The 24,374-nt window shown below is 37.9% G+C and overlaps 1 protein-coding gene across 1 annotated transcript; it reads right to left on the reverse strand.

The window, feature by feature from the left end:
• Positions 1 to 1,037: 1,037 nt before the first annotated feature.
• On the reverse strand, positions 1,038 to 21,535 carry arih1 (ariadne ubiquitin-conjugating enzyme E2 binding protein homolog 1 (Drosophila)). Its single transcript, XM_060877963.1, has 15 exons — positions 21,415 to 21,535; positions 20,416 to 20,747; positions 18,576 to 18,643; positions 18,319 to 18,463; positions 16,020 to 16,112; positions 15,426 to 15,481; positions 13,254 to 13,320; positions 12,962 to 13,068; positions 10,614 to 10,656; positions 9,951 to 10,022; positions 9,704 to 9,834; positions 9,496 to 9,553; positions 9,101 to 9,361; positions 8,819 to 8,931; positions 1,038 to 3,121 (listed from the first exon to the last, which is right to left on the reverse strand). The coding sequence occupies exons 2-15, from the start codon at positions 20,698 to 20,700 to the stop codon at positions 3,037 to 3,039; spliced, it is 1,584 nt and encodes a 527-aa protein (XP_060733946.1). The 5' UTR covers positions 20,701 to 20,747; positions 21,415 to 21,535; the 3' UTR covers positions 1,038 to 3,036.
• Between the last annotated feature and the right edge of the window lie 2,839 nt (positions 21,536 to 24,374).

Raw genomic sequence — 24,374 nt, forward strand, 5'->3', positions numbered from 1 at the left:
GTTGTAACAATCTAAAGTGCCTTTAAATTTATAAAATGTTCTATGAAGCCTTTTGTTAAAAACATCCAAATTTTAATATTTGATGGAACAGGAGATTAAAGTATAGTAGAATTGTATGCATTTTAATAATGTTGACTTTTTTCCTTCTATTCTATTAAAACTTCACTTTAGGTTTACTTTGCCATACAGTTTACAAAGAGGAAAATCATTTTATTTGCCTTTTGTTTACATTTTAATTTTTAAATCTCTAGATCTATTACCACCTTGAATTAATTCAATATTTCTTCCTTTAGGTTTCTACCTCCATGTAAAAATCCTGTTACCCTAATTTTGTCACAGCTCCCTCTTATGGTTAAATTTAAATCAGAAGTGCAGGCAATCAGTCACCTTTTCATATGATTGCATGTGTCAGGAAAACCCATTGCACTGTTTTACATTTTAATACACATCAGCTTTGCAAAGTCTAAAAGCGAGCAAAAAGAATTGACCAAAAATAAAAAATTGCAACATTTTGCACTTTAATATTCATTTTCTCCAAAACAGACAACTAATTTCTTTCACATTTTACACTATGTATATAAGAAACCAAACATTTGAATAGCATAAAGATATGTAGAAAAGTATTAAAACTTTCTCCTTTTTTTGATGTCTGAACCAGATGAAAGTAGCTGCTAAATTTGTTACTGTGAATATTACACTGAGATCTTGGCAGACGACGAGACGAGACTGAATAGGCTGAGATCTTTGAGAAGCAACAGGTCTGACAGACGCAGTAATGTCTGTTGTGATCTGCTGGAAAGAAGCATCCTTGATATCACTGGACATTTCCAAGTGTGAAGGGAACCACAGGAAGTGAGAAAAGCTTTGTTAAATCCACTCTGTAGTCATAAAAACATTTTAGTAATTAACGTTTATGTGGAAGACCCCTCACGGTTCTCAGCCATCTGTGTATTTCAGCTGCACATGAAACACCTCACTGAAGGAGAGCTCGAATGAGACACAGAAACACACACTCTCTCACTTAAGAGGATGCCTGATTAAGACAGTTTTAATAACATTTTGTAAATGTGTTCCCCTTCTGTCCAGACCATTTCCAGCTGATCACTGAACATGAGCTCACCTGCACTGGGGCCGTGTACTCAGATGCCCTGCCTCACGCCGCCTGACCACCAGCTACACACACACACACACACACCATACTCAAAGAAATCAACATTGTTGCATGTCATTATCATTATCAAACCTAACACGTTTTAACCCAAACTCCATCCATGACATGTTGGTGCAACCATATCTGCTAACAGAATGCTCCGCTACCAAACTACTAAAGCTCTTGATAAAACTCATTCCAAGTGACACACGTCCTCATGTGTTTAAAGGCGTCTCAGGGTCAAGTACTAATAAAAAAATAATAAACCTGCACAAGTTGTTAAAAAAATTTTTTTTTGTTTGTTTTTGGGGGGGATCAGCACTTGTACAATGAGAATCTTTAAAACACATGACCCCTGAGCTAAACATGGTTAAAAACACATGAGATTTCACAGCAAAAGAAGAGATGATAGGCTACCAGACCTGCGCACTTCAGTATACACATGTGCTTGACATTGGCTCAATGCAGACAGCTTGCTTTCACTAACGTTATTAACTGAACAGCTCCATTCATACACATCAATGCCTTCCAACCTGCCCCACAAGTGCACCAAAGAAAATATTTTTTGGGAAGAACAGGAATCTTTAAGAGAGCGAGAGAGAGAAAGGTGCAGAGCATATAAAAAGTTACATTCACACAAACATTATATATAGTGTGTTTGTGTGCATGTCACCTTGAGTGAATGTCACTCAGTTTGGCTCTCAAAAGTTGTCACTTTATAATGAGATCACAGTTCAGAATCATTTTACTTGGGAAAACTACACAAACCAGGAAGAGCCCGGTCGAGTGCGATATTCATTTATTCTTTGTGGCTGGCATGTATTCCTACAGCTATTGTGTCTTAAAACTCTCCAACTCTCAAGAATTGTGGTGAAAACGACTGCGTTCTATGTCTCATGATCTTCAGGACAGTGAGCTCTCTTTGCTGCTTTTTTTTTTGCTAGTTTAGTCCTGCAGCAAACTAAACTCCTTGGCATACTGCTTTTTTCCCCCGTTTTTCTTTTTTGGCAGAGTTCAGTCTTCAGTCTCCTCCAAACATGCTCCGGTTTGACGGAGTGAAAAACATGTAGAGATTTGGACTCCTGTTTAGGGTTAAGCATCCAACGTCCGGAACTCTTCGGAAGAGGGACAAACAAGGGCGAGAGAGAGAGATACTTAATCTACACAGCAAATATACATCTTTTTTCTCCTTGATATTTGAAAAGAATAAATATTTCCTTAAATTTAAAAAGTATTCAAACACGTGCCACTCCTGCTCTTTTACTCCCATGCATATGCATTATGTACAAATTGAAAAATACCAATTTGATTTTTTTTTTTGTTCTGTTTTGTTTTCAGCAAACACTCAGCAACCCAGACATGGACCTGTCCATGCAAGAGGACATGATCAGGACAATTAAAGCCATTATGAAAAAAGTCCACTGCCCGCACACAAACATAGGCCAAAAGAAAATAAGAAAAGAGCTGAAAATATCCATAAAAAAGTAATAGATGATGGGGAAGAAGTGTTACAACACCAGCCTGGACAAGATTTTTTTTCTTTTTCTTTTTTCTTTTTTTTTTTTTTAAAACAATCCACTCGCTTTTCTTGAATTTCAGTTTTCAAGCTTGTTTACCATTAACAATACTGCTGTACACATTATTCATTATTTTATTTCTGAATATTCCTTTCATTTAAATATAGTTTACTTTCAGTATGAAAACCGAAAAGCCTCCGAGGGGGTGTGGGGTGTGTGGGGGTTAGTAAAAGAGGTGGGTGGGATGGAGGTGGGGTGGGAGAGAATAGGGCAGCGGCTTGAGGCTTGTGCTGCCCCGGTTCAGTTGCATCAGTGCTCTCTGGGTGGTGGAGGCACTCTCCAAGAGTCTAGGAGTAGGAGGACACTGCCTCAATCCTCGATGTACTCCCACAGGTCTTTTTCATAGCCTTCGTGCACATGCTGCAGCAGAACTCTTCGTCGGCTCTCACAGTATCTGCATACAAAAGTTAATGTTACACAGGAGATCACACGCAAAGTGATGGCAGATCATTACATATCAATCATTTTGTTGCGAGTGATGGAGTTTCGCTGCCAGGGACGACAGACAGACTCAAACAACGACGAACACAACCTGAAATTAGACAACTACTCACTTTCAGCTTTACGTACTTAAAATAGCAACCATTGTGATAAATAAGATCTTCTAATTAAATCCTTCTGACTCAAACACCACATTTAACCTGCTTGAATGAGCTCGTCTGGTTAAAGTAAAGAAAAAATGATAATGTAGTCTGGATAAATAGAGATAAGGTTTACTGCAATCAGCGCTGATTACAAGTAATGAGTTGTTCAAATAAACATCCCAACATCCTCTGCCTCACAGTTTCCATCCCCTGTCCTTATATCCTTATCCCCTGTCCTTTTTTCCTTATCTTTACTTGAGGAGTTCAGCTAAACCTCCTCAAGTTGAGATGCCCCACCTGTTTTTTTTTTTGGGCCTTTTTCCAAACACAATTTACAATCTACTTTATACATTTTTTTATTTCCCTTATGATCAATTTTTAATGCCAAACATATTTAAAAGTGTTAATTTCTTATCAGTCACTCTTACATATTCATATTACTCATTCTTATTCATGTTTGAGAAGACATCACCAGTAAGTTTTTGGAGCCACTCTTCTTTTCCCTTTTAATTAGTAGAACTTTATAGCTAATGAGTGCATTCTAGCGTTACATGTCCTAGCTTTGACCCGTGTTGAGCTTGATTTACTCCAAGCATTTACTCGATTTACTCCCAGTAACATAGTTTCTCAAGGAACCAGCACTACTGAGAGCAGTAAAGCTGCCCTTGACCGCAACCTCAACTTCAGCGGAGCTACAGTTGATGCTGCAGTTTAAATATTTTTCTGACAAGGCTCGCCAAACTTTCGCTGTTACTGTTCGCCGGCTGCTCAAAGTCTATTCATGCTTAACAGCTGCATTTAGATGTCACATCCCGCTTATCATGTAAAACCATACACTTACTGTAGATAAAACCGCTCATGATGTCTTCTCATCTTTTACACTTACACAAACTCAAAAATGCCACCCCACTGGCCAGACAAAATCCAGACTCATTATGCCTTCTGATTTCAAAGCAAGCGTAAATAAAATGAACAGAATGTTTTACACACTTTGTGATTGATCTGTAATCTCTTTGAGATGGCTTAATATCAAAACATGACTTCCTTTTCTATGCTTGTATTGTTATCTTTTGCACAAACAGCAACGGTTACTGAAATGAGGAATTCTTATTTTCCTCCCTGAGTGCTTACCTCTTATAGGTGAAAGGCAATAGAAAAGTTTGCACTCACTCATCTTGTTCCCGATTCAACTTTTATTTTTAAAATAATATATAAAACAAGTATACTTATATATCAGCTTTGTTAGAGCAAACCTTTGCAAAGGTGTGCGGTATTTGACTCAGAAGCTGTGCACAATAACAGCCCGTTAACAGAACAGCTATCAAACACACCAGAAGTGTCAAATCCTATTCTGAATAATTCTCAAGGTTCTCTCAGTGGGATAAATGCATCTAACACAGCCGTGAGCCAGTCGGGCAAAACATGTCCCAGTTGACCTGGTTTACAGATTTTACAGTCTTTCCAGATCAGGATTTCTAGTGCTCTGTAGAATACTTGAAGTAAATCATAGTTCACTCTAGAAAATAAGCACAAATGAAGATGAACAGCAGAATTTTTTTTTTCATTTTAAAAGAATAATTGGAGCTACAGGATAAAACATGGGGTATTATTATTATTATTATTATTATTATTATTATTATTATATTCAGGTATTTGTAATTAGGCTGCTGCTATAACACTAATGTGTTCATTTCAGTATTTCCGCACACGTAATATTGTTTGAACATAGTATTGGTCAGCGCTGTTTTTCTGTATTGTCTTGTATTTTTTGTTTGCATTGTCTTTTGTCCTGCACTGTCTTGTCTGTCTTTTTTGTCTTTTGTCCTGCACTGTCTTGTCTGTCATGTCCTGCACTGTTTGCTCCAGGTTGCACAGATGCACTTTATGTGGCTAGGACTAACTTACTAAGTCCTTAGCTCTGTCTTTGTTTTATGTAGCACCATGATCCTGGAGAAATGCTGTCTCATTTCACTGTGTACTACAACCGCTATATATGGTTGAAATGACAATAAAAGCTTCATGACTTGACTTGAAATACTGATTTTTTTTACTATTTTTCCTGTTCGCAATTTATCAATTTAGGAACAAGATAAAGTGATAAATGACTGAATCATCCAGAGTCTATAATAAAAAAGGTATTTTAAGCATTTCAGGTTGAAGGAAAGTAAGCCTGGAGAGACAAAACTGAAAAAGAGGGCTGTTAAATGTTTCAGGTCAAAATCTTTGCCTAATTTTTTCCCTTTAGAGCCATTTTTAACCATTTCAGCAACACTATCTACTACACAGTGATGAAAAACAAAGTACACCCTGCTTCAATTTTAGGCTTTTATTTATCAGGGCCTAACTAATAATTCTGTGGTCCTCAACAACTTCTACAAAAAAAACACCCTCAGGTGACAAGAAAAAAAAACCCACAACAGACTTGCCACCAGGTGATCCTGCCAGAGAATCTCAATGAGTTTGGGGTCTGGTTTTTCTTTCTTTCTGAGACATACATATTTAATTTACGGGTGTGCTTGGGATCCGTGTCCTGTTGCGTGACCCAGTTTTGGCCCAGGTTGAGCTGCTGGACAGATGGCCTCACATCTGTCTCAAGAATTTGCTGGCATAAAGTAGTTCCCAAATCACCACCCCTCCACCCTGAAAGTGATGGGGGCTTGATAGTGAGTATGTGATATTTGTGTTGATATGCTTTGTTTGGTTATTGCGAAAAGTGGCACTGTGCATGATGATCAAACATCTTCACATCGGGCTCAGTTTAAAGGATATCATTCCAGACTTGTGGTTTGTTCAATCCAATTTTGCAAACCTAAGCAGTGCTCATATTCCTTTTTCCTAGCCACACTTCTTCATTCTTTTTCTCATTGTGCTGCCATGAACATAAGCATGTAAAGTGCTTACAGATGCCTGTAGATCAAACAAGGTAGCACTTGAGCTTTTCCTTTGCATTTATCCTTTGCATTGTTCGGTCTGACCTTGGGCTGAATTAGCTGAGACACCCCCTCCTGGGAAGATCCTTTAATGTAGAATGATAAATTTCACATTGTTTAAAAATGGCTGATGATGTTTCTTCTTGGCAAGATATACAGACACACGACTGCCACAGAACACCAAAGTGAAACAGATTCTGCTTTCATGATGATGCTTGATGATGAACTAATCTTGTGCAGTGCATTACTAAGTGCATCTACTACACCTTAGAAATATTTCCAAGCTGAGAAACATCCTGTCTGTATCTGATGCTGAGAAGCTAGTTCATGCTTTCATGACCTCTAGACTGGACTATTGTAATGCATTACTAGGTGGTTGTCCTGCATCTTTAATAAATAGGCTACAGTTAGTCCAAAATGCAGCTGCCAGAGTTCTCACTAGGACAAGAAAGTATGACCATATAACCCCAATTTTATCATCTCTACACTGGCTACCTGTTAAGTTTAGAATCGATTACAAACTGCTGCTACTTACGTACAAGGCTCTTAATGGTTTAGCTCCCATGTATCTAACTAGTCTTCTAACACATTACAATCCTTCACGCTCTCTGAGATCACAAAACTCAGGACTTCTGGTAGTCCCCAGAATATCTAAGTCTACTAAATCCGGAAGAGCGTTCTCTTATTTAGCTCCCAAACTCTGGAATAGTCTTCCTGATAGTGTTCGGGGCTCAGACACACTTTCACAGTTTAAATGTAGATTAAAAACTCATCTCTTTAGTCAGGCGTACACATAATACATCCCATCATATTGTGCACTATCACACTAGACTTGCACATTCTTATGAACAGCAGATAGTTAATCCCTCTGCACTGCTCTTCTCTTCTCTTTTTCTACCCATGCTGAGACACCCATGCTATGATCGTCTTCCGTGCGATGAAATTTTTGGACCTCCACTGAGACAAGGCTGACTCTGTGAGAATCCTGAGACATCTACAGATCTACCGGCTCCAGTTGGACTCTGTGACACTATTTTTGTTTATTTTTACTATATTTGTAACCACACCATCTAGTGTCACCCATATGAGGATGGGTTCCCCTTGAGTCTGGTTCCTCTCAAGGTTTCTTCCTTTACCAATCTAAGGGAGTTTTTCCTTGCCACTGCTGCCTGAGTCACCTCAGACTTGCTCATTGGGGACAAATACATATACACACATACATACATTCATACATGCATACATACACACTGTGAACTATATATATATCTTGAATTTTTATTATATTAATTCTCTATATTACTCCTTATGTTTATCTTTTGTTCTATGTTTATGTTCTGTAAAGCTGCTTTGTGACAATGTCCATTGTAAAAAGCGCTATACAAATAAACTTGAATTGAATTGAACTAACACCTGGCTAAAATATCCTCTCTTTTATACTTAAAAAATAAATAAACAATTCCCTAAAGTCCCTTGGACTAGTGTTTGCACTAACGCTAGAGTTCCATACAGCTAGATACATATGTATGTCATACAACCCAAATTAGTATATAATGTAAGTAAACAGTAAGTGGACAGTAAAAAGAAAAAGAATATTATACTAATTCAAATGTTGCCTATTCACTAGACAATATCAGGGACCAAAGCTAAATTAGCCGTCTTTAACAACCACCAATGCCCAATGGACATCATACCCTGTAACCTCCCATTCTCACTCACATGAGCGTCTCACATGATAAAATAAAAACAATGCCTATTCACTAGACAATATCAGGGACCAACGCTAAAATTAGCCGTATGGAACTCTAACGTTATGCAAACACTATTATATTTATAGTAGTCCAAGGGATTTTAGTGAATTTTTTATTTATTTATTTTTTTAAGTATAAAAGATAGGATATTTTAGCCACGTGTTAGTAACGCACTGCACAAGATTAGTTCATCAAGCATCATCTGTTTTGTTTCTTTTTTAATAGCAATGTTATAATGAAAGTAGAAACTTGCAATAGTGGACAGAGTGGTTGGATCACAAGCCACTGGTTTGCACTGAAAAGATTCTAATTTGATGTTGAATTTCAACCTGCTATTTGACAGAATTTACTGTGTGCTGGTTTGAAAAGAGCAGAAAACGATATTTAAATAGAGTGCAAATCACTTGCTTTTGCTGTAATTGGACACTTTCCAAAATATTTTCAGAGAAACCACAAAAAGCTTCTCTACATTTCAGCTCTGGCCCATTTGTACACTCAAAATCAAAACCAAAGAAATGATGATTCCATTGAATAAAGCTACTTCAAGTAACACAGTAAAGCCTTCTAACAAGTTACTAACAAGCAACCAGAAGCTATTCTTTCCCCATGAGTACAGTTCCAGCTTGGACATGTGACATATCAAAAATAATTATGTACATTAATTATATAATAATGATGCAACAATGCAAATGATGGGCTTTTATAAATTCCTCAGGGATGTCATAAGATGCCAATTGTCCAAGGCCTAAGATTACGGGGCTTAAATTTTCAACAAAACCCTTTCAATATGGTTTGGATTACAAAATATCAGTGGAATAATTACACTTACCTGTATTTGTCTTGTACTTTCTGCTTGATATCCTGCAGTGAATCTTGGGAAATGTCTCGCTCTAGGTATCCAGACAAAACCTCTGTGGCGTTTTCTAAATCTGCCTGGTTGTTCTAACAACGAAAAAGCACAGAGCAAACACTCATACACACTTCTTCAGATCAGCTATATTGGTTTCGATCACTAACACAAAGCTGAGGTCATGTTCTTACAAGCTAAAATAATGCAAGAAGTTAAAGAATGCAAGAAGTTTACCATAACCTTATGAGACCTATACCTTACCTCAAAAATAATGGACTGGTTGTTCTTCTTGAGGTAGAAGGCAAAGACGTAGGTGAACATGAGCGTGGAGCGGCACTGGCACAGCACATCCACAGCCTTCTTCAGGAACTGCACCTCAATCCATGACATGTTATGCTGCTGCATCTCCTCCATCTTCTGCTTGACCTGCGCATAGAGCTTGTGCTCAAAGCGCAGGCTCTGCATGTGATTCATGTAGCGGTTGCAGTAAAACAGGTACCTCTGCAAGGCTGCTCTGGAGCGCTACAAGGTGCACAAACATGTACAGCTGTATTACTAGAGCCAACTTAGAAACAAAATGATACATCTAAAATGCAAGTTTGTCTTACAAAGCATGTGCAGTACCTCTAAATATCCCTTGGTACAATTTCACCTACCTCTTGTGCATCTCTAGCTGCCTTGGCATCGTCTTCATTATAGCGATTGCAATTGTACCTGGAATGACAGAAAATATGATTCATTCCTGGGTCAGGCTCGTTTATTTGTACGAACAGAAAAGGCGTAGTCATAAATTATTTACACAGATCGAGTACACTGGATAATGTAATTCTCAAGAACAGCAAGACCATGAAACACTGAACTCACCAGGCTGATCCATGGGGTTCCCACGGGCCTAAGCAGACCCAGCAGAACTCCGCTTTGCAGTTCTGATTCCGACACACCATGTGATTACAGCCACCATCCTTCTCTATGGTAACATGGCATTTAGGACATTCCTGCGTGAACAACATGAGATATAGCCACTTCACCATACATACATCTTGACATCCGATACAGCCACGAGGCAGAGAAGAGAACACTGAAAAATTAGGAATCATCTCGTACCACTGACCTTAGTGTTTGCTGCAATCCAATTGGACGTTTCACTGTCGTCGTCACACTTTTTAATCCATTTTCTCAACCACTGTATGTGGGGAACAAATGCATTGAATCAAACTCAGTCAATGTGCTAAAATGATAAAGATAACAAATCACTAAATTGTACAATAGAGAATAAGTATTTACAAGTGCTACATAGGAAGGGTTAAGTATGATCTCAAGTAACAAAGCGAGCAATCTACGTCAAAGAGATGCAAAGGGATAAGATGCTTCCTTGGTTTTCACCACAGCTCCCCCTGCAATAACAAAGCATGTCTCTAGAGATGCTCTTAGCACACACACTGAGTGAGGTAGATGTTTTGCTGTTCTGCTCTAAGAGAAGGAACATGTCTACAAAACTGTCCTGCAACATATGCAGTTTAAAAAGACCCTTAAAATCACCAGCATATTCGATCAGATGCCCCACCAGTTAGATTATCTTGCTAGCATGTCGGTGAAAAATATTCGTATATCGTGAGAATATTTTAAAAATTAAATTAACAAGTCACTTTAAATTAATGTCACTTTAAATCAAACAGCATAAAACAACAAATGCCATATGAATCATTTATCATTGTGCTGAACCCTAAGCTAGATGCATTTCTAAGCAATAGAAAGAGTTATGAGGTTGTCCTACCTTACACTTGACTGGGTCATGCCAGTTCTCTCCACAGTTGAAGCTGCATTAGGGAATGAATTGAGAACACATTAGCATGACTACTCATAACAGAGCACCGTCTTCAATATGACCTCGTTCTGATCATTATTACAGGAGAAACTCATTCCAATTACTTCTGAAGACTGAACACCCGTCTCAAAATGTAGGAGCCAACCCAGTGCCAAAGGGCAGAATCTAAAGCATTTACTAGCAAGCTCAAATTTGTAGTTTAGTTTTATTGTCATCGATCTGTGTCGTTTCTTCAAGACTATGATGTTTGAGTACTCATTCATTCATTTTCTACCGCTTATCCGAACTACCTCGGGTCACGGGGAGCCTGTGCCTATCCCAGGCGTCATCGGGCATCAAGGCAGGATACACCCTGGACGGAGTGCCAACCCATCGCAGGGCACACACACACACTCTCATTCACTCACACAATCACACACTACGGACAATTTTCCAGAGATGCCAATCAACCTACCATGCATGTCTTTGGACCGGGGGAGGAAACCGGAGTACCCGGAGGAAACCCCCGAGGCACGGGGAGAACATGCAAACTCCACACACACAAGGCGGAGGAGGCGAACGTGCTAACCACTAAGCCACCGTGCCCCCCTCATGTTTGAGTACTCATTTCTAACAAATAGAGAGAACCCAGTGTTACTAGTGTAGATAGATAGAAAGTAATTAAGTAAGTAAGTAAGTAAGTGGAGTTTGGTCTTCGATGTGATTGCCAAACCATGATGCCAGCTCCTAATGTAATTCCCATACTATTTTTATGACAAAAACTTTCTTGCCACTCACAAACTAACAAAAGAACACCAACAATTAGCCCTAGTAAAGTAGCAAAAGAAACAGCAAGGGAAGAAATAAAAGAAGGGATTGTTTTAAATCTTGTTCCCACCATGCAGAACAAACCTAGAAGGAGCAGGAGTGTGGAGTGAAACTCCTTCAAAACACATTTAACATCAACTGAAGTTCAGCACCATACAATGAAAATGAATCTTTTCAGGACTGAAGCCAGGTTTTTCAATTCATACTGCTTGTGACTCGTTCTTAATCTAACACTTCATGCACCTAGTTCATTGATTCCGTCTCATTCGATCATTTCACACTAGTCACGTCATTCGCAAACAAGTCTCCTCTTTTACGAGAGCACTGAAACACAGGAGCAGCCAATACCATTAACACTTGCAGAATAATTTACTCAAAATTACTTTTCAACTTATGAGCTGGTGAAATGCATCATTTTAAATCTCCCAACCTCAATTCGGAAAGCAGAATCAGTCACCAGCGTCAAAAATACGACTACAGGCACACCTCTTCCGTGAACACTTAACTAACCCCTACTTCTCTCACACAAAATAAATCAAATAAATAAACCTCTAGTCTATGCACTTTGCTCCGTTAGCATTGAATTAATTCCCAGTTTGAAATATCGCTTTGTTTGTACTTCATTTGTAAGATGTTTTAAATAAAAATGTCTTCTAAATGAATAAATGCAAACATAATAATTGACTAATAATTGAGCTGTGTGTATGACATGGCATGCTTAATGATTTTCTATAGATGTTACATAATGTTGTTGTCACTCATGTTGACAGAAGTCGTTGATTCGGACTTCAACGAATGGTCTTCAACGTCTTTGTCACTGCGAGCCGCTGTAAAACATGCGCTAAGTTTAAATGGATTATTTATCGTTTCAGCCAAAGACGTTATTGCTCTTACATTTTGCTACTTAATCTACTTAAATGGACACAGTTTCATTATTCACTGACTAGGAATTTAAGGACTAATTGGTTTTGTCTGTCACACTGAACTTGCCACAATAAACATCTACACGCAATATACATCGATATAGCTTGTTCCAACAAACAGCCTAAATAATTATTGACCCGCGTTTCTGCGGGTGACATGACTCCGTTCTCTGTCTCCTTAGTGGTGAGTGAACAGTTTAGTAAACAAATGATTACTTGGTTCAGAAAGAAATCTCTCATAATAATCTCATGATAATCTTAAACATAAAAGCCACTTTAAATCAGTGACCTCTCAATAAATCAGTGAAATCAGCAGTAATCTGAGAAAGAGTGGAGAAAGGCCACAGAAGGTTAATCGCTTTATTCCAGCATGCTGTTCCAGTTAGAAGGATTAGAGCGGAAACTTTAAACAGGAAGTTGTGATGAGTGGACAGGGTGAGACAGGGTTAATGGGAAGGGGAACTTGAGTTCTGGTCAGCCGGGTGCGACGCCTGACATTGTAGTCTGCTCCAGTGTTGCCATGGTTTTATCGGATAATCTAATATGTGTCGCTCAGAGGCCTCTTACCAGAATTGCCGGCCACACTTGCAGCGAACAGGTTTGGCATCAGGATACTGTACTTTAACAACATGATGGCAGTCAGGAGCTGGACACCATTTTAACAGTCGATTGCACTGCACGGAAAGTAAAAGGAGAGGTTAAGAATTTGCACAAGACAAAACATCTCCTGAATGAAGTCATTTCCATGTATGCAATTTCATGCAAACTTCTATTTTGTTTAACTATTCAAACGAGAGTTATTCTGAAATCTCAAGAAATCTCCAGATAAAACCAGGAAAAAACTGGACTCCCCACTTACCTCTACAAAACTATTGGTTATTAAATGTTGGTACTTCAACTTCACTTTCGAATCTGTGATCAGTCGCCTGAAAAAAAAGACATACACAGAATAATGTTATTTTGGCCCTTTTTAAAAAGAAAAGAAAGAAATCAGCAACGGTAACCACCGTCTAATGCTTGATTTTATAATCATATTTTTATATATATGAATTCCGATCAAACAGAATATTTATCCTGATATGATCAGAATACATGATCAGAATATGACTTGACTAGTATTAGTGTGGTTTAGTCAAGAATGGTTTTAATCATCATCAAGGTCTAAAAACAACCGTGTAGGTGGTCATATCATTAAGGGCTGAAAATGACCATGTACAGTTTTGTAGCATTAAGGCTTCCAAATAGCTGCCAGAATTATGAAGGAACTGACTTTGCACGTGTTTGTGACATAAAAGGAGAGGTTTATGCTTACAATGCTGTTTGTGCTTACAGTATAAAAAAAGTGAAGAGTTTGATTTAAATGTGTGATTAAAATATGATTAAGACAAACCAAGCAGTAAAGATCTCGCCACAGTTAAAAAATAAGATAAGACAATGATTAAATAATTGTGGTGGAGGTCAAAATGTGATTGAAAGAAAGACAGATGCTCATTTAGAACTGTATAAAAAGCTGGATTACTGTATTTGTATTAAAACAGATGATCTGCAGTCATTTCAGCTGTAGGATATGTGCAGGACGAGAAATAATCTGTGTGCAGGAGATGTTGGAAATTTGTTATTTAAAAAAGAAGGGATTGTTATTTGTGATCTACCAACAATAAAGTAAAAGTTTAGTTTCATGAGCAGGGTTTACTGTCCACACAGGTTAGAGCAGACAACTAGAATTTTAGCTAGCATGATACAATAAACTGGGTTTGTACAAGACGGACATTTCACACATTAATTTCTGCCTCTGTGTTTACTGGGTTAGTTATTAGAACCTGTAAATATCTGTACTGACACATCAATGTAAACATGCGTTTGAGTTTTACTTATTATTTCACTTTATACCACAGCATTATTAAAGTCTCAAATCTTTTCCATTAGATGTTGATTTGTTGTCAGCAGCTCTGTCAACATTTCGGCTTAGAATATAATATATTGATAATAATCATAATATTCAAGGCAAGAGGTAGACACGCAAACACGTTATTGTTTCTTTAGTAACAGCTAATTCACAGGGATTGTATCAATCATCTTCGAAGAAAATTTCACAATAACAAAGACATTTATTTAGTGTTTTTAGAAAGACTAGCGTCAGCACTTTGTAAAAGCGAGAGGTAAAGCTTGGTAAGGGGGAAAATAGCAAGATAGTGAAGGGAGGGAGGGAGGGAGAGAGAGAGAGAGAGAGAGAGAGAGAGAGAGAGAGACAGACAGAGACAGAGAGACACAGAGAGAGAGGTAGGGCTGGCAAGGGAATGTTCATAGCAGTTATGTAAAAAACTAAAGAATTAACATTGGAACATTCTGTAGCATTAAACATTACAATTCAATTTAAAAATATAAAATGTCACTTTAATAAATAAAAATGCAATCATTGGCAAATTTTTTGTCACTTCATGGTGCATTGTTATTAAAAAGGAATTTTCTCCACAATGCATTGCACCCAGTCACTGATTATTTTCCTACAACAACCTGATGTGTTTTATTCCTTATGTATGGAACCTATCCAAACAAACACATACAATCCTCCAAGAGGAGGACTGTTTAAATGAGCTTAAAGTGACATCTCACTATGCCCTTTAAACCTTATTTTTTCACATCCAAGTAGATTTTGAACAGTAGAAAATTTAAAGAGGGTCAAAACCAGCTTAATGAAAGACTGGGGGATTTTGCTGCTATAAATGTAACACCTTATTCATTGATGCTACTCCTCTTATATACTCAAGTTTATGCATGTACACCAATACCTTGATGGCAAGATGAAAATGTAGGTTAATTCAATTACCATGAGCGTTACACCAAGGAGGGACAATCTGTTATCCGCTATGCCAATATAACCCCGTCATTCATATAAATACTGAGTAATCCATTTCCTCTTAAATGTTTCCTTCAAAAGGCTTTAGAGCATGACGTCATGAAACATCCTGACAGAGCACAGGGCAAACACCTGGCCTAATACCTCCAATAGTTAAACAGTTCAACCACTTACATCACTGTGTTGTCATCAACCAGGATATCACAACTATGTGCAGGACAGGAAATGGTCTGGAATGAGAACATAGACATAAGAGGGTTTTTTTTTTTAAGGCAAATCATAGGTCATTTGTACAATCGATCACAAGAGAGATAACTAGAGCTGGGCTTAGGAGGATTTTCTGCGTCTTAAATAGGCTGGTCTCAGAACACAGCTGGATATTTATATAGCCTATACTACAACAAGGGAAAAAAGCTATGAAAGTTTTCCATCCTTGTGCTTTTTCCAGAATCCACCTCTGACACATCTTTGTAAATGAGGAAAAAATAACTTTGCCATAAAGAACTCATACAATTATTCAGATGACAGGTTCCCAATTGCAAATTGTATTGTTTCCCTGCTTCAAATACTCTAGATACAACAAATTGGCTAAATAACAGCCTTTCCGGATTTGAAGTGGGAGTGCTGGGAAGAGCACAATGTCCTGGAGAGAAGACATTCTGGGAACAGGGTTGGAAAGCAGATAAACAATTTTCACAGAAGACAATTTTTTAAAAAAAATGGGTGGTGGGGGGAGAGAGAGAGAGAGAGGAGGAAGAGAGATGGTACCTGGCCCATTCCTTCTTCAATGATTTTGGTGGTTAAATAGTCACCCCAGCACTGCATGCAGAACTTGTGTCCACATTCCAAACCAGTGAAATACTGCAAGAAATAATTAAAAGTCAATACAAAAACATTTACCACAAACACAGCAGTTTTTAACTTTACCCTGTGGTTTTATAGCATTACCCTGCATCGTTTACAATTAGTAAGACACTCTTTTGTAAATTAGCATCATCTGGAAGAGCAGATGTGCAGCAGTTTGGTCTCCTATTGAATGGCCATAAACAATCGTTTTATTGCATAACTTTCTTAAACCTAAGCACTCTTGTCAGTATGTGGTTTCAGGCTACTGGCTATGTCATTGGTCCGGGTGCCTCGACGACCTGACGGGGACAGCAAACTATTAATGCTTACTCTCTTGCAGACCTTGAGATACGTTTCTATTAAGTTGTTATGTATAGCCCTCCCTGTAACTTACTGTATCTCCTAGTCATTGAACGGGTTGCCAAGTATTCTCAGCATTATGTCTTAGCATAATTAATACTGCAGTGTTAGTGAGCAGGTTTTCAATTCATGCACTTAGGGGGAAAAAAAGGCAATCTGCCCGTATGCTTTCTGTCCAATGCTGAATGTTGCAATCTGATTGGTCAGAAGGTGGTGACTGATTATCTACAACAGCAGTGGAAAGTAATTCTGACCAATTAAAATATCAGGATTTCATTAATACTCTTGTGCCACGCTAATTTTTCATTAGCAGCAGCTCATTCACATGGACTTGTGTGTCTCCAGATAATCTAAAGCTAATAGGAAACATAACTTTTTTATTTAACAAAGAAAAATGTCTCATCGCTGATTTGGTGAGGTTTTCTGTTAGGAGGTGTTTATTTAATATTTCTGGAAGGAGAATCTGGGTGTCAGCACTTTGCAAAAGTCTGTAAACCAGTTGGCAAACCTCAGCTACAGTCCATCCAACAAGGGACTTGTCAGGACAGATGAGCTTTGTGTATTAATAAGGGAGTTTTTTTTACAGGATTATTGGCAAACGTCTGCAGTATAAGAGGAATAAACACACAACTTTCTTCGAAATGGGCGTCGGTGATGGGCGGGTGGTGTGAATACATTTCAGAGCATAACCCTACAAACAAGGCACTGGTAAGCATATCTATGAATCAGGTCGATTGTAGAAGAACTGAGTGAGTGGTCTTTAGTGTCATCTTTAGGATCCTAATACACTAGCTCATTTACAAAAGGGTTTCATTGTTTGTGAACAAAAACAACAACATAAAGCATTATGTCACAGTGTGTCGTTCAACTACAAAGCTAAAACTTTGGGTATGGGATACAGTTTGTTCATTTTGTTGTATATTTATTTGAGGAAAAGGTCAGCTTTTATTTCTTGGAAATGTATTTTGAACACAATGAACCACAACAGGTTAATTATGTGCTTAACCCTTCCAATTTTTAGATGAGACTTGAGAAATAGCATATGATATCATGCTTGCCAATTTAAATAACAACCAAGAGAAAATTATTAAATAAGGGCTTAAAATACTGCTGTTATTCAGACAACAATCTATCCTTTCAGTATGTTATCGCCATGTCTGCCCCAGAGTTACTGTGTTCCTTTGCATAAGGATAAAGCATTAAACTATCAAAAAGCACACACAAGTTAGACAAGTGTGGAAATCTGCAGTCTGATTAAAGACCATACATTATGCAGATTTGGTGAAGCAAAAGAACATTTAAAAAAAAGAAGGAAAGCGGGAGTGAGAAACAATAACCACCTGATGACCTACCGTTCTCCTAACTACTCTAAAGCTGCAGTCATGGTCCAATGGTGTCCCCTAGTTTCAACTCGTGTAACAAAGTTGATCCATAAACATGCATAAATTCACACCCACACAAACAGTTAACACTTGCAGATCCCCTGCAGACACAACCGCTCTTCTGTTCCAGCACCATGCTGCTTTATACATAATTTGAATAATCCAGAGAATAAAAAAGGGGCTAAAACCAGACCATAGGAAAAGATTCCTGATTGAAAACACTCATATGGGAATAGTTCATGAGCTAAAAACCCCCACGTCTCACTTACTGTGATCTGTACTCGTACACCACAATACATTAACAAGGTCAGAAATGCTGTGCTTGAGACCTTTTCTCGCCCATGCAGTCTGTCGGAAATGGCAGCAAACACTGCACCAGTGTAATTAGCTTTCATACCAGGATGCCAAGTTAGAATGGTCACAGAAATGTGGGAATAAAAATAAAAACGCATGGGTTTGTAACACTGGACAACACTCACCGAATTAGGATAGTTGAGATAACAGATTTGACATGGCATATCCTGAGCCGACGATCGTGTATTCATGAGACGCGTCCTGGATTTTTTACTGGGGTTTATGACATGACACTCAGAAAACAGCTTATCCAGGTTACCATCAAAGTACCTGTAAAATACGGTGTCAGATTTGACTTTATCAATAAATAAATTAAATATGAACTAAGAAAAAAAGATTTTAAAAAAGTCTGAGGGATATAGAACTGATGAAAAGCTTTTACCTTTCCATAAGCTTTTCCTTGTCCCAGTTGAAATGACTAAGCAGTATTCTTGTGATTGTTGCAGGATTCTGTAATTTCAGAATTTCATTAGACCACATTACACTTTGCTTATTCTATCCATTAAGCAAAACAGTAACTGAAAAGTGTATTAGTAAAATCAGAGACACTGTAATACATTTTGATCAGTAGTTTTCATTGTTTAAATGAGGGCAAATGACTACGGTCTAATTCAGGTTTCTGTCCAAGTAAGCTTTTACTTCTAATTACAGCCTGCATATTAAATAGTTTAACAGAATAAAGGAGAGGTTTGTGTAATGCAATTTTTGTTTTAGTAAATGGGATAACACAAATGTAAACAAGTGCAAGCTGTTGTCAATCAAAGCCATATTGCCTAATACAGCAAAGGCACAAACACTGATCCTTTAGACCAAGAGATATTAGCTTCCAGCAAGTTGATTTAGCTCGCAGATCACACTTCATAAAATGACCCTGACATGAACTAAATACTATAAATAGATAGGCAGATGAACCTCTTCATTCCACAGTCTCTGACGTGTGATTCTGTGTTTTCAAAAGTGAGCAAGATGCAAGAAATACAACATGCTACATTGCCTAATGAAGCTAAGGGAATGAAAGACTCCAAAATATGTACAACATGTCCAACATGTCCCATAGGACCAGCAGCTTTCACAATATAATAAAATTACAGACAAAAGAAAAAAAAATGTGTGACCTTTAGTATTAACAAGGCAGTAAACATATGAAATAAATCACACAAACTCTACATTTGGGATCCTACATAATTTAAAATAAAATTTGTAGCTATATGGTTTATTTTGGCCACGTTAAAAAATCAGTTATTTTATTAAATGTTATATCAAAATAACAATATATATATAATTATATATTATTATATATGTATATATATAAAATTTAATAAAAGAACTGATTTTTAAACCCGTATAGCTTAGCACATATACATAACATTAACTCTCAAATTACTGCCTAAATTACTACATTATACAGGCTTCTCAGGCGAAAAAGTAAACATTATAACCCGTAAGTCTTAAGTGAATTGGGGGTGAAATTTTTAAGCCATTTATGAACCATAACAGCCATGATAAAGCACCAGTTCCGCCATGTTGTTGTCGCGACCAAATACAGCCTGGATAGCAAGCTAACCATGTAGCCAGACTTCTGACAACTGATATTTCTTTCCAGACAAAAAGTACAGTGACACATAACGCGTGGAAACAACATCTGGTGAAAACAGTGCACATGGTTAGATTACGGTGTGCTGACAAACATTATACGCGTTGTAAACTTTTAAAAGTAACGCACTGACAATAAGAGTTTGTGTTAGCACGTAAGTAGGTAGCCAGCTCATCTCATTAACTACCTAATTAGCTTAGTGATGTAGAGAAGACTTGTGTGTGACCGTAAAAAACAGCTAACTAACAAATCACAGACATCCGAAAAGCTACGGCAAGCAACATAATACGTGTTTACTGGTTTAAGTGATATGACAACAAATTAGCTAGGCTAAGCTAAGCTAAGCTAGGCTAGCTGTCCAAGGAGTTGTGTCACTCGTCATGATTTTGTTTATCAGAACGTGTATTAGTTAATAACCAGCAATTCTCTACTACATACTACTTAATCACAGAGACAGTTACTAGGTTGTCTGGATAGTGACTGAATGTTAACGTAAGAGCAGCTGCAGGTTCAAGAGATGAACCTGTAACCCAAGTGTACAGCCAGAGATACGGCTAATCCCGAATAAAACATCACTGTGACACATACGAAGCTTTCTACGTCCACGTTAGGCTTTAAAAATGTTTACCTGAATGACCTCGTTGACCTCCCTGATGCACTCGACCATATGCTGGAGGATCTGCTCAGCAGTGAGAACTTCAAAGCGGTAGTCTTCCTCGTCTTGTCCCGGGCCGAGGCCGCTGCCGCCGTTCTCTCCGCACTCGTCTCGCTCTCCGCCGGCTACCACGGGATCGACCAGCTCCACGTCGCCGAGCTCTAAGGTGTCGTCCTCGGCTTCCTCTTCAGCGCTGTCCTCGCTGCACTCCTCTTCTTCATCGTCGTATTCATAATTGTAACCCTCGTCCGAGTCCATTACTAGATCGACGTTGGGTTGTGACAAGCCAGTTTATATACGTGTTCCTGATGATACACCGCGGTTTAAAAAAAGAAAAGAAAAGAAAAGGATAACTTGTGGGTTAAAAAAAAAACAAGTCTCTTAGCATTCCTGTGGGGTTTTTTTTGTGTGTTTTTTTTTTAGCTGCAGAGAAAATAACAACAGATCGGACGCTGCTGCTGCTGCTGCTGCTGCTGCCGAGCCAACAAAGAGACGTACAGCGTCATCAACGGACTGCGACTTACGTCATGCGTGTAGCAAAAAAAGTTAAACCCTATATGTACTTATTACTTAAATTAAAGTATATTTCACAAACAAATCATCAGCCATTTAAAGGCTAGTAACTGTTACTGACTGATAACGGTTTTGAACTGAAGTTAATGGTATACAATGATGAGAGATCACATAAACAGACATACAATCCGGATAACAAACCGAAAAAAATCATTAGGGAAATATTCATGCAGTATGTCAATGTGGGTAACTTTGGGTAAAAGTCTGGGACAGTACAGTGTTTCTGACTGACAATGAGCCATACGTTTATATTTACGACAGTAAATGTACGACCCTTGTAGGCTAAACAACACCACTTATTAAAATGATGACTGATATATACTAAAAGAAATTGTATGTAATCGAAGAAAGCAGAGTCTGAGTTGTGTTCATTTAAGTAAATATTTGAAGTTAGTATACCTGAGTCACTCTCTGTCCTACATATCCCAGAATCCTGTTCGGCGACCAGGGTCAACAAACATTGCAGCGGAAAAACACCAGTACATGCAGGATCAGTTTGCAAACAAATAAGTTATATGTTATTATTTATAACTTGAGATTTAATTTCGCGTTTAAAATGCTTAAATGTGTGCTATGATTAAAATCGCAATGTCTTTATTTCATCTGGTTTGGCGAGCGTATTTCGGTAACCTAGCAACGTAGTCTCGAAACAACTTGTATGTGACCTACAACACCCCGCGCTTTACCGAGCGGAAGTTACGTCACACACTGGAACGGCTCTGAAAAGACTACAAGACGGAACCGCGCGTTAAATGATGACGCTGTTTTACCTTCAATAAATGTAAACAAAATAAACGAATAATAAAAAAAAGTGTTCGTGACAACGCAGCATTGGAAAATATTCAAAATAAAAATGGTGTAAAAATTATTTGGGTATTTATATTACTAAAACCCAATTATCAGACACCATTTAATTTTTTTGGCAAAATGATAAAATCTAAAAATTATCTTTTACATCGGGCTTTAAAGAGATCTTTCATTGTTTGGTAGAGTCCTTTTATCTATGGTAGAAGGGCTCTCTTATATACCATTTTTAAATGATAAAGCTATACAATACATTAATAAACTAGATTTGTAAAGTTCATCACGCCAAACTTTGATGTTGGCTTGACGAAGCAATCAGTCGTCACGTCATTTTTTGACACGATTTTTGTAGACGAGTGAACAGATAGTGTGACAATATGGATAGATGGGGTGCCAATACTTTATGGAGGCGAGTGGATAGATGGGGTGTCAATACTTTTATGGAGGCGAGCAGATAGATAGGGTGCCAATACTTCTGGAGTTGGGTGCATACATTGGGTTCCAATACTTCTGGGGGAGAGTGGATAGATGGAGTGCCAATATTTTCTGGAGGTGAGTGGATAGATGGGGTGCCAATACTTCTATAGGCAAGTGGATAGAAGGGGTGCCAATATTTTCTGGAGGTGAGTGGATAGACGGGGTGCCAATATTTTCTGGAGGTGAGTGGGTAGATGGGGTGCCAATACTTCTGGAGGTAAGTGGATAGGAGTGTATGACGTTGCCAGAACACCCGTAATCCATTTCTCCTCGATCCATCGAGCTCTTCAATACGTCACATGTATGTTGAGGACATGTCACATGTCAGCTTTGCCTATGGGTGGTATTGATATTTTAGACAGGAAGTGCAACAGACATATTCACAAACTTTTCTTAAATAAAAAGAAAGATTACGCCAAGAGAAAATTCTACTGAGATTTCTTTATAACAGATATATATAGGGAAAATGCCTGGCTCTTGTCGAACATGCGCTACAAGGTTAAAGTAGTCCATTATAAAATTCTTAATATAATCTTTTGATATTGTGGTATTGACGCTTTTCTATGTCTGTGTATGCAAATCCTTGTTTATGTGTTATATGTTTTGCAAAATAAAAAAATAAATAGTGTTTATTGAATAGACGAAGGGAACAAGTTCCATCCAGACACCAAACATTTGCAAAACTGTTTCTACAAAAGAAAATGGCTCCCAATCCCACTGTACAAATGTAAGTTCTAACTAATTTCCATTCATTCATCTTAACAGCAGAATCCAGCTCGGAAACACAGTGAATCGAGAGTCGCTGTGGAAAGTCTTGCTTATGAAAAATCAAGACTTCTGAGGACAAGGGGTTGTGGAAGAAAATCAGATAACCCAGAGGAAAACTTGCATGGCTTAAACTGGGAACCCTGCAACTGTGAGGTGACTGCGCCATTATGCTGCCATTACAAATATTTGAACAGAAGGAAACACCCAAAAAAAAAGCACTCCAAAGAATCTCCAAATATATCTAGAACGTATTTTGATTAAATTTGATTCTACAGGTCTCCAGAGCACCCACCCATGTTGGATCCAGGACAGTTTTGTCAGGACTACTCAAAAGTGAAAATGTAATCTGCTACTAAATATACATGTCAAAGAATTAGTGATTTATTTAGTCATTTGGGTTACATTTAAAGCAAAATATATTAATGTAATATCACTCATGATCTAGCAAGCTTGTTAGGTTAGACCTGTGTGTAGAATAATCATTTGTCATCATAATACAAAAAACACACTGCTCAATTACAGATGAATGTATTTACAGTGAGGGGAAATAATTGTTGAGACTCTTTTTTTAATGCTTTGGTAGAGCATTTAACGTTAGAGTAATGAGACGTAATGAGACGTAATGAGACGTTGTCTAATTTCACTATGTACTGCAACAGCTATATATGGTTGAAATGACAATAAAAGCTTCTTGACTTGATTTGACTTGACTTGACTTGAGATCAATGTTAATTTCAGTCTCCTCTTCAGAAGGTGAAAGGCTGCTAAATTGGGTTAAAGTCTGTTGACTGACTTTCGCAAATCTAAAACCATCCAAACCCCCCCATTGATCAGACTCCCAAATTGACCGGATGTTTTCCTCTGTATATTAGCAGACAGAACGTTTCTGCAGACTTCTGAATTCATTCTGCTGCTCCCTTCATGAGTTACATTATTAGTAGTGATCCTGTTCCAGGAGGAACAAACTTTAATTTCTGTAAATCTTTGTGAATTCCAATCTGGCCTTCTGATTCTTACTGCTGATGAGTTTTGTATCTTGTTGCATCTGTAGGTCTGCTCTCCAAATCTTTTTTAAATGGTGAATTGTGGTACTTTCCCTGTGGAAGATGTTCTCACAAAAGCTCTCACAGTGTTTCTGTCATCTTCAATTTTCTTTTTTTTTTTTAAAGACATATCATATTGAAACACAAGAAACACTTGTCAGTCACAATACTTTTTGCTAGATAAATGGGTGGATTCACACAAAAGGTTGATTGACACATCTGGATGTAAATATTAAGTAGAAAATAGAAATTAAAACTTTAAAATTC

The sequence above is a fragment of the Tachysurus vachellii genome, chromosome 9 (assembly GCF_030014155.1).
Source record: "Tachysurus vachellii isolate PV-2020 chromosome 9, HZAU_Pvac_v1, whole genome shotgun sequence".
NCBI lineage: Eukaryota > Metazoa > Chordata > Actinopteri > Siluriformes > Bagridae > Tachysurus > Tachysurus vachellii.